This window comes from Phaseolus vulgaris, chromosome 7 (genome assembly GCF_000499845.2).
Source record: "Phaseolus vulgaris cultivar G19833 chromosome 7, P. vulgaris v2.0, whole genome shotgun sequence".
Classification (NCBI taxonomy): domain Eukaryota; kingdom Viridiplantae; phylum Streptophyta; class Magnoliopsida; order Fabales; family Fabaceae; genus Phaseolus; species Phaseolus vulgaris.
In genome coordinates, this window is record NC_023753.2 from 30,613,583 (window position 1) to 30,625,575 (window position 11,993).

At 31.2% G+C, this 11,993-nt stretch overlaps 2 protein-coding genes across 2 annotated transcripts; both read right to left on the bottom strand.

Annotated features, from left to right (window-relative positions):
* Window positions 1-362: 362 nt before the first annotated feature.
* On the bottom strand, window positions 363-2,173 carry LOC137829902 (uncharacterized). Its single transcript, XM_068636925.1, has one exon. The coding sequence runs from the start codon at window positions 1,469-1,471 to the stop codon at window positions 485-487; it is 987 nt and encodes a 328-aa protein (XP_068493026.1). The 5' UTR covers window positions 1,472-2,173; the 3' UTR covers window positions 363-484.
* A 1,883-nt stretch (window positions 2,174-4,056) lies between these two features.
* Window positions 4,057-4,449, bottom strand: LOC137829387 (uncharacterized). The gene has a single exon (XM_068636192.1). The coding sequence runs from the start codon at window positions 4,447-4,449 to the stop codon at window positions 4,057-4,059; it is 393 nt and encodes a 130-aa protein (XP_068492293.1).
* Window positions 4,450-11,993: the final 7,544 nt, after the last annotated feature.

Sequence of the window (11,993 nt, forward strand, 5' to 3'; positions counted from 1 at the left end):
CCTACCATATGATGTCTAATGGGGTCTATGAGACTGCTATGGTATTGAATCCGAGAATCCAATGTGCAACGATAGTGGTGCGTGGGCACCTGGTTGCAACTTTGCTCTGCCTTAATCTTTAAAAATATATATATAAGATTGTTGCACGGCATGTTTTATAAAACTCATTTTTTCCATTATAACTTAAAGTGTTACCATGAACCTCTGATAGTTCCACTTGGTGTAGAGGAGTAGAAACGGATAACCATTTAGCTATTTTGTTCACACAACTTGAAGACAACTTAAGATAAATAATTCCCAATAGGAATAAAATAACTGTACAAGATATACAGAAAGTTGAGGATACAGGGCAATATTCAAAGTTGAAATCTCATGAAAACAGTAGTTTCATTAATTGAAACACAAGTTGAAAATCAATTTTCATAAGTGAGATCATGAATATGCAAAAGAACAATGAACCAATCCTGTTTCAAAATTTTAGAGTTTAGTCTCTCCGCCAAGCGTAGAGCAACAAAGAGAAACCACCGTTACTACTCCCACACGACCTAGTTGATGAAGAGCACGAGCTCCTCCCTCCATCACTGCTCTCCTCCGTCCACTGCAACACACCAGAGCTTGACGGCGACAGTGTTGCAATTGAAGACGCCATAGTGGGTCCCATCAGCCTCTTCTTCATCAACTTCTTCTCTGGCCCCACCATTTCAGGCCACACTGCGCCACCATCACCTACTTGAAACACAAAAACACCATAGCCATTGCCGTTTTCACTGTCAACCACCCAACTCAACACGTCCCAGTAGAACTCTACTTCAACACCATCAATGAAGATTTTCTCGTTGCCTCTGAATTTCCACGCCAGCCTTTTCACCACCACGCAAACCTGACCATCCATTTTCACCCTCAGCACTTCTCCACTGCATAATTCAATCTCTATTTCACGTTTGGAACCCATGAACTCGCCCCTTGACACGTAACTCGTGCTTCCAAACACGTGCTCCCTTCTGGACATAAGAGTTTGGTCGCTTGTTTGGTGAGTTGAAAGCTGCAGGGGAAGAATAAGAAAAAGGTCACCCAGAAAGAATTCAACCCTGCCATTGCAGCAGATTGCAAGGTAGAAGCATGACTCAGGCTCAGCCGAGTTTCGAGTACTGAACAGTGCTGCAGAGAAGTCCCAGTGAAGTTTGATTTTCTGAGAACGTTTGTGGGGGCGTGTGAGGTAGATGGATTTGGATCCTGGTCGAGTTCGGAAGAAGGAGAAGGTTGAAGGGTTGAGAGTGATGGTGATGGAGAAGGTGTGAGGAGCATAAATGGTTAAGGAGTGAGAAAGAAGTGTTCTGAACCAGGTGAGTGTGAGGTACGTGGGGGAGTTGCAAATTTGAGTTTGGTATATGCAGGTTACTAGGTTCTGGGGCACTTGAGTGGTGCTTGAGCTGGGAGGTGTGTTGGGTTGGCTGAAACAAGCTGGGATCATGTTGTGTTGTTTCTTCCTTCTTGGACGTGTGTGTGTTTCTCAAATGTTAATGTTTGGTTGCTTGATTTGCTTGGTTTACTATCGGTATAGGAGTGAGTGTGTGTTTGTTGGCTTTATGTGTTGGGGGGAAATTTTGTTGGACTTGTGTTGAATGTTTAAGGTTGTGTTGTTTTGAGATGTTGGCAAAAGTGTAGAACCAATAATGAAAATGCAAGTCTTGGTTGATATTAAAAAGAAAAAGAGGGAGAGCACGACGAGGCTTTATGTGCTAGTCTTTCACATAGAGTTCGTTGGCTTCCTTGATTTACGCCTTTGAAAAACCTTAAAAGCCTTCTGTCCCTCGTATGTGTGCTGCTGAGCTGGGTTGCACTTGGCTCTTCAACTTTCCAAGTCATTCAAATTAGAAGGGATAGAAAATTAACAACTATTTTATGCCTTGACCGTTTTCTTTTTAATCATTCCCTTCTCAGTTTCCTTTAAATGAAATGAGATGTCATAAATCCCTTTTATGATGTTTGAACTTTGAATATCACAAGCATTGGACATAAAATGATCGTGTCTTATGTTTACGCACGGAGTTAAAGGGGGCGACAGGAATAACTGACTTTTCACATTATCCATTTTTTTTCTTTCTATTAGGTCACAGCTGACATATAGAGTGTATAATTTATACTTTCTTTCTTGGCCAATAAATTTATTTTGAGTTTTGGATATGTATTCTTCTAGATTAGATATTTAGAAGAAAAGTTTTGTTGTGTATAAGTTTGATCAGATTTCATGTTTCTGGAGAAAAAAATATGCATGGTTTGTAAAAGAAAATTGTCTAACTATACTGGCTTTATAGTTCAATAGTGTATAATATTTGTGTAAATTCGTCATTGGACTACAACTAATTTTACTTGCAAACTCTCTCTCTCTCTCTATATATATATATATATATTCATTATTTTTTTGTTTTCTTTCTTTTAATAGTATGTCCAGTTAAGACCTCGTATAAATTATTCAAAGATTCTATCAATAGAGTGATGATAGTATGTTTTATATTAATTTTTGTTTGCTCGTGTGACACGTTATATACTTATAGGCTATATCTCATACAGCATTTTGAATTTGAGACTTTGTTTTATTCATAAAATATTTTTATAGTTTTTTTTAAAGATATTTTATATCCTTTTCAAGTCTAATCACTAGATCATTTAGGGGGTTTTAGCTTATAAGCCATAAGTTACTTCAAAGTTAGTTCAGTTAAATTCTAACTTTTAAGCTAGGGTGTTTCTTCCTCTTCTTCATGCAATCCATAAAATAGGTAAAATGACAAATATTTCATGAAATTTCCAGAAAATATTTTCTGGAATATACTTACAAATTCTGAAAAGGGCTGTTCAAGTAGATTTTGGAAAATCTAGTCAATTAAAAAAATAGTAAAATTGTCTTTTCGGATATTGTGAGATATAGGAAGAACTTTGATGGATGCAGGAAGAAATATCCTTTATTTAAGTTATTTAATTTTCTTTAATTATTATTCTTCTATATACATTTCCTTATTATTCTCAATTCTATCTTACCTCTGATTGTTTATTTGAATTCTGTAGGCATACTTAATTATAACACCATTCTTAGTATTTATTAATTATTATTTCATTTTTAATATAGTTCATTAAAAAAATTAACTTTGCAAAATTGAAGTTATTGTGAAGATTAAACGATAAAAATGATAAAAAAAATCAATGTAATAATTTAAATTAAGAAATAAAAAAATTAAATTTATAAAAATAATAATAATTAAATTTGATTAATACTTATTAGATTAACTCATTTAAATAAAAGTAACTTGTAAAATCAGAAGAGCATATACAATTTTTTTAAAATATTAAAAAATTTAATAAAAGTTTATTCTTTTAAAAAATGTAAAATTATAATCACATAATATAATATATTTTTATTTAAAAACATAAATTTCATTTACACAATAAAATTTATATAGTTATATTATTTTATATTTACTGTATTCATCAACATTCTACTCAGATCTCAAATAGGATTATAGGAGTTTATAGGTTACTGGCTAAACAAATTTGCAGCCAAAATTATTCTTCAAATTTTAAAACCCATTGACCCTTTTCAAAGTTGGCCAAAATCGAAAGGCATAGTTTTCTTCTTTGTGCTGATATATTTACATTCCAAAAAAGTAATAAATTAACATTTTAATTCCATTTATTTTTTAATTTAAATTGCTAATTATATTATTATAGTGGGTTTTCAAAAGGATGCTTTTACTTTTTTATGTGTCAAAATATGTTCCTTCTTTTCTTCAGCAGTTGGGCAAATGTACGTTAGGAATATAATATTTGAACAAAGTCTCCAGATCTGAGTTAATAATAATTTCAGCTCAAACAAAAAAAAACTTTGTAAAAGCCAAACCAAGAAAACTCCCTCAAGAAAAGGAGCAAACAATTCAATCGTTTATGAGTGTATAGGGTGATGATAAAAATATCAGAAAAAAAAAAAACTAAGTTAAAGAAGCATAAAAAAAAAAGAGAATATGAATAAGTAAGAAAAGAAAAAGAAGGAGAAGATAAATAAATTCAGGAAGAAGGATGGAGTGTGGTCATTTCATGCTGAACAGCCTTCATGAGAAAGCTATCTTTTCCAAGAAGAACAATGATGGGAGAGCCACCAATGCCACGAGCCACAGCGAACATAATCTCTGTCATCAACAACTTGAACTCCTTCCGATCCAGTGCGCCATTCCCATCTTCATCAAACCTCTTGAATATCTCTTCACTCTCTTGCCCTACCGGAGATTCAGACCCAAAGGGCAGAAGCATCCCGAACCTGCTACGGATTGCCTCGCTCGAAAGCTTGCCATCGCCTTTCTCGTCCACCGTCGCAAACCACTCGTCCACGAAACTATCAAACTTCGCCTTCGCGTTTACGAACTCCATTATGGTGAAGCTGTTCACTACCGCTATGGTCATTCTAATGATGTATTTTCGAACACCAACGTTGGTTCGTTTGAGGTACGAGGAAGATAATAGTGCGCGGCTATAGTTGTGTGTTCTTCTTCTCTTATGCCACTTTCTTTATATAATATATAAAGCAATGGTTGCCCTAAGTTCACGTTTCCAATGCTTGATTACCCTTTTTTTTTAGGTCACACTACACAATGTGGGATTTCTCCTTTTTTTCTCTTCCTTTTTACTTCAGAGGACGCCATGCGTTTGAGGAAGGAATATGTGGATCTTTATCAAGTTTGATTCAGCTTTGCAAATATTTAAGACCCTCTCATTCATACTTTTCATATAAACAACTATAATTAATCTTTTCTTTTTTCCTAATATTTTTTTTTTCATTTTTCGTTCTCGTGATTTTTGAACTCCCATGAACTCCAAGTATCATATCGATAACTTTTTTTTTTCTGTCTTTTTCTTCAAAATGATTGTCAAGTAATCTCGAACTTTGTCTTTAATTTTTCACATTATATGTAATTGGATACTATTAATTTTTGCGTGTAAATTGAAAGCTTTAGGTTCAAGAACAATTTCTGGATTTTTTATCATTATGGAGTTTTTTTTTTTTCTTTTTACTAAAATGGGTCCGGATTTTTTATCATTATGGAGTTATTTTTTTTTCTTTTTACTAAAATGGGGTCCGTTTTAAAAAAATTACAAATTTAGGCAAGTCGTACCAATTCGTTACGACTTCATATGCATAAATCGTCCCAATTAGACACAACTCTGTCATGTCATATTGAAGTCATGTCAACTTGACACGACTTCTGCCTTATCATACTGAAGTGGCACGACTTTTGTCCTATCATACTGAAGTCGTGCCAAGTTGGCACGACTTCTGTCACGTCATAATTTTTTTAAAAAAATTTATTGTTTATATATTAGGTAGTAAATTATGTAATGTTAAAAATTAATTTGATACATAATTTTTTAAGAGCATTAGTTTTAAGGAACAAAAAATTGGATAATCGTGTATGAATCATGTTTGACGGTAATGTAGTACAATAACTTGATTATTTGATTAATTAAAAAATGAAGAAAATTGTTATTGAATGTGGAAATAAAGAGCTTGAGAAGTAATGATGAGAAGATATTAATTAGAACTAAACAAATTAGTAAGATTCATTACAAGATATAAAATAAAAATATAAAGTTGAACTAGAAGTAAATTATTTAAGTCGTGCTAAGTTGACACGACTTCAATATGAGGTGACAGAATCGTGTCTAATTAAGACGATTTGTGTATATGAAGTCGTGCTGAATTGACACGACTTGCCTAAATTTATAATCTTTTTTTAAATGGATCCCATTTTAGTAAAAAAATAATAATAATAATCTCATCATGGTGAAAAACCAACAATTTCTCAGTTTTATTATTGTAATTTCTATTTCTTCACAATCATTTTCCTTTAATTTAATTTCTTTCTCCTTGTACCACTAATATTGCCTTCGTGTTTGCAATTGTTCTTTTTTATAAAAAAAGTATACTGAGATAAGGGTAATTGAAATTACTTTAAACTTTTATAGTGACATGTAAATGATTTTTTTAACCAAAACCAATTTGGAAAGGAAAGGCTATAAATTTCGTTGTTTTTATAAAATATGAAATAAAATTTAAATGAGTTGACGATTTTTATTAATTGTGGAAATATTAACGGACTTTTTTTCCCGTTAAAAATTTATTGTGTTAAAAGTGAATTTTATTACCAAGATATCATTTATCACATTCTAAGTTGGAAAGTCATATGTAGATAAATGAGATGATAAAAAAAAGTACAATATAACTGTCAAAATGGTTTAAGTGAATGATTGACCTAAATAATATGTAGATGAAATTGAGTTAAATTATTAAAAATGTAATTTAAATTAAGTTGGATTATTTTAGTTGGACTCATGAAGTTAAAAGAACTGAAGCGAAAGTGACCAATTTTTTTAAATTGATCTGTTTTTGAAAAAAATATTAACTCAAAATTTAAAAGTATTTTTATTTTATTAAAATGTGACCATGCCTTAAAATTTATATATTAAATTATTATATCTAATCATTAAAACTAATGTCATATATGTAGCTTAAATTACAAAAACATCCATTTTTCATCCATTTTTTTTCTTTATTAAATCGAAGGAAAGATCTTTCTTCTTTTAGTTTTTCTAATTGCGTAGAAGATTAACGAGATTGACACGACTATTGTTGCGTTTTATCTTGTTCTGTTCGTTTTTTTATTTATTTATGAGCGTTAGTTTTGTGGGTAAATTCTTTAGCTTCATTTACACTTTTATTTTTCTATCTAGCACTTTTTTGTTTTTATTTCCTTATCTAGCACCCTTTTGTTTTTATTTCCCTATCTAGCACCATTTCAAAAGTAAATAAATAAATAATAAATTTAAAAAAATTGATAATTTTAATTTTGAATGCATTAAAAAATAAATATTTTTAATGTTTAAAATAGTTAAAAATATAATTAATGAATAAAGAAATGAGTTTTTACAAAATAAATAGATTTAAAATGTTTAGTTTAAAATTGTTTTTTTAAAAAAGAAGAGAATAAAAAATTAAACCTACAACAACATAAAAGTTGAATCTATAAACATAAATTAGTATTTATTTTTATTATTATTGATGTAATCATGTTAATTTCAAGTAAAAAATACAAGACATAATTATAAAAAAATCAAGTTGAATAAGGACTGATATGGACACAAGAGAATAACATGATCGAACAAAAAATGTTCATATTGTCAAACATCAGGACACACATAAAGAATTTGTCCCAACATTACTGGATTGGGCACTTTTCATCATTAATTATGTTTCATTTCGCACAAACTATTTAATTTATCATTGAAGAAAATATTAAATGAATAATCATCTTTCATTTATTTTCTTTTTTATGATCAACATATATTTATTTAGTATCCCCTTATATCTCTTATATTAATTTTATTTGAATTTTTTTATATCTTTTATCTTTATCTTATTTTGTTTTGCCTTTATTTTATATCTTTTATGTTTTTAGTTATTTTTTTCTGCCATTCTTTATTTATTTTGCTTTTTGTTTTTATTTTATTGTTACTGTTTTTATTTTCTAGACTTATTTATTTTTGCATTTTTTTCTTCTCATTTTTAAGTATTAAGTGTAACATTTGTATTAGTTTTTTTTTAGGATTTTGCATTTAAGGTAGACACTTCAATATTATTTGTGAGTCCATTTTTTACTTGAAATTAACATGATTACATCATCAATAATAATAAAAATAAATACTAATTTATGTTTATAAATTCAACTTTTATGTTGTTGTAGGGTTTAATTTTTTATTTTTTTCATTCTTAAAAAAACAATTTTAAACTAAACATTTTAAATTTATTACTTTTTTTTATTTTTATTTTGTAAAAACTCATTTCTTTATTCATTAATTATATTTCTAACTATTTTAAACATTAAAAATATTTATTTTTTAATGCATTCAAAATTAAAATTATCAAAAAAAATTAATTTATTATTTATTTTTGAAATGGTGCTAGATAGGGAAATAAAAAATAAAAGGGTGCTAGATAGGGAAATAAAAAATAAAAGGGTGCTAGATAGGGAAATAAAAACAAAATAGTACTAGATGAGGAAATAAAAACAAAAGGGTGCTAGATAGGGAAATAAAAGTGTAAATGGTGCTAGATAGGGAATTTACCCTAGTTTTGTTCCTTTTACGTTTTCGTCTTTTTGTTCCTAGAATGATTTTGGTTAGTTAGTGTCTTAGTGGTTTGAACTATCGTTGATGTAGTATAGCCATAAAACGTGTTTTTACTCTAAAATATAAGTTCAAATTTGTTGATGGTAGTATAAAGGTTCTAAAATAAAATGACTTTTTTTAATGAAGTATAGGAGAGATGTAATGTGATGATAATATCTTGGATGAATAAAATGTGTTGATGAATACTCATCGAAGTACCTCGTCTAATACTATCAAGTTTCTTATATCAATGATATGCAATTTTTTTGCTTTGAAAGATTTAGGGACTCTGCATTACTTTCTTGGTGTTGAAGTTTCTTGGACAAAAGATGGCAACATTCACTTGTCTCAATCTCGATATATCAAGGACCTTTTAACTCGCACAAATGTGTTGGATTTGAAGTCTCAATCAAGTCCGATGATTTCATCCCTTCGTCTTATTCATGATGTGTCTAGTGTTGTTATCGTTCTGTCGTAGGAGCTTTACAATACATTTTGATCACGCGACCAGAGCTTGCATATGTTGTCAATAAGGTGTGTCAATATATGCATTATTTGCAGGATCATCATTGGAAAGCATTAAAATGCATTTTATGGTATCTTGTTGGACCATGGATCATGGTCTTTTCATTTGCTAAAGTAAATATTTTCATATTCTTTGGGCTTGGTGATGTTGATTAGGGCTCTTATGTTGATGATCGCAAATCCATTATTGGTATTATATTTACTTTGGGTCAAATATTGTCTCTTGGTCTTCTCATAAGCATAAGGTGGTATCCCTCAATAACATTGAGGTGAAATATAGGAGTATTGATGTGACTCTTGTTGAAATGAAATGGTTATCTTTGCTTCTCAATGAAATTTGTGTTTCATCCTCTGTTCTAAAGATCTACTTTGATAATCTGAGTATTGTTTTCTTTATGCTAATCCCGTATTACACCTGAGATCAAAATATTTTGAACATGATCTACATCTTGTTTGCGATAATGATCAACAAAGACAAGTGTGATTAGTTCATCTTCCAGCTCGTTTCTCATATTGCTAATTTACTTACTAAACCTTTCATTAGGAATCATGAAAAACTTATGGTTGTTGTCAATCTAACTATTAGTTTATTGGAGGATGTTGATAATAATGTATAATTATGGGTTAAACAGTTATTTTGTACTCTGTATCATCCACTCTCTCTCTCTCTCTCTCTTCTCTCTCTCTCTCTCTCTTCTCTCTCTCTTCTCTCTCTCTCTCTCTCTCTCTCTCCTCTTCTCTCCTTCTCCCTCTCTCTCTCTCTCTCTCTCCTCTCTCTCTCTCTCTCTCTCTTCTCTCTCTCTCTTCTCTCTCTCTCTCTCTCTCTCTCTCTCCTCTCTCTCTCTCTTCTCTCTCTCTCTCTCTCTCTCCTCTCTCTCTCTCTCTCTCTCTCCTCTCTCTCTCTCTCTCTCTCTCTCTCTCTCTCTCTCTCTCTCTCTCTCTCCTCTCTCTCTCTCTCTCTCTCCTCTCTCTCTCTCTCCTCTCTCTCTCTCTCTCTCTCTCTCTCTCTCTCTCTCTCTCTCTCTCTCTCTCTCTCTCTCTCTCTCTCTCTCTCTCTCTCTCTCTCTCTCTCTCTCTCTCTTCTCTCTCTCTTCTCTCTCTCTCTCTCTCTCTCTCTCTCTCTCTCTCTTCTCTCTCTCTCTCTCTCTCTTCTCTCTCTCTCTCTCTCTCTCTCTCTCTCTCTCTCTCTCTCTCTCTCTCCTCTCTCTCTCTCTCTCTCTCTCTCTCTCCTCTCTCTCTCTCTCTCTCTCTCTCTCTTCTCTCTCTCTCTCTCTCTCTCTCTCTCTCTCTCTCTCTCTCTCTCTCTCTCTCTCTCTCTCTCTCTCTCTCTCTCTCTCTCTCTATATATATATATATATATATATATATATCTTTGCTAGACGCTTGTATTGTACACAATGATAAATAATACAATTCTCTTTTCTCTTCCTTATTTTTGCATTGTCTTACATGGTCTTATCTTTTGTTCATATGAAATCTCTAACACATTTTTTCACGCCGAGATATATAAATCTTGTGCTTGAGTCTATATATTTGTAGATAGTCTGATAGTAGTTCCATAGTTGGTGATACAATAGGTTGCCCTATCAAACCTCGTTAGATTAAACTCTGATACCATATTAAGAAGTGACTTTAAACATAATTTATCCTTACAAAACTAGTTTGGAAGATGAAAATTTATATATTGTAAATTGATATTTATTTGTGATACGAATTTCAACTTACAAAAAAATTTATATATATATATATAGTAATTTGATGACGATTTAAAATGATTTAGTGCTTTATTAAATGTTTAGAAACACAATTGCACAAGCCACGTGTGAACAATTCAATGCAGAACGTTAAATGAAGGATTAAATAAAAGGAAATCATATGAAAACAAAAAGAAAAAGTATTTGTGCAAAGCGTTGTATCAAAGTGCGAAGAGAAGCCTCTAAAAAACGAGAGGTGGAAGGAGTGATACCAGAGGATTAATAATGAAATTTCTGCTTCAGCCTCCACCCAAAATTCCTTTAATCCTTCGTCTTCAACTTTCCTTACTTTCGGAGAAATTGAATTTTGTATAATGAATGAAAAAGGATGACAAAAGTGAAGCACACCAGCAAATATCTGCAAATAAAATCAAATAAATAAAAAATGAAAATTAAATACCATTAAACATTATCCACGGATTTAAATACAATTATATAAATTTCCCCATGAAAATAGTTCTTTTCTGGAAGTAAGATGTCAAAGTTATAGAAAGTGTTCTTTATTCTTGCTTATACGAGCCTTTTGCATTATTACAGGCTTATATAGAGAATTTAGATTTAATGTTCAATATATATCTTTTAATTTGAATTACACTTATCTACCCCCACCAGTAAAAAATATCCACATTTTAAAAGGATAAATTACCTCAAGAGTCTATATGAAGATGTTGCCGACATAAAACCCTGATGATAAGAACACATGAATTGCAATTCATGTCAATCAAACAAATAAGTTTGACACGAATAATTTAGTTTCTGGTTTTTTATCAAAGATTTTTAATTTGTGGATTCAGGGAGAGGGAAAAGAAAGCAATCTTCAACTATCAAAACATATTATTATCACAACATATCAGGCCATGAAATAATGACATCATGGATAAATTAAAATTCATGATCGGTGTAGAACAAATGTTTATTGCTCTGAACACAAGTAGAAGTGCACATGATATCACAGCTGAACCCATCTATCTGTCAATACACAATATGAAACAGATAGAATAATGATGGCAGTCATCACTCACTGTCCACCACAGTATTATTTTATATCAATGCAACTATAAAACACTGATTACTTAATTGCAAAACTTCATATCAATTCTCCTCTTTGACTCCTGTAATCCACACACATTCATTATTTTGCAGATTCACTGATATTTTAGACATGTATCTTCTTTTCTCTTGAAGAAAGTGGCAAATTCCTTCGACAATGTGTCAGTTTGTATGCACTGCACACATAAAACAACTAGAGTATTTATGTTGGGTGGTCCAATTTTTTCACTTCTCACCAATGCCTACACCTTTATTATAGCTGACAAAACTCAGTTGAATTTAAAGGAATCTCCGTTATTATGGTGACATGTTTGAACTTAGCTGAATCACGTAAATAACCTTTTGTTGTCATTGTATAAAAAAGAAAGTGACACATGTTAGTTAATTGAATTAATCTGTACAAATTGTGTAGATAGAAAAACAAGTGGTCCAGTGTGTGTTGCCAACCAATTGGGT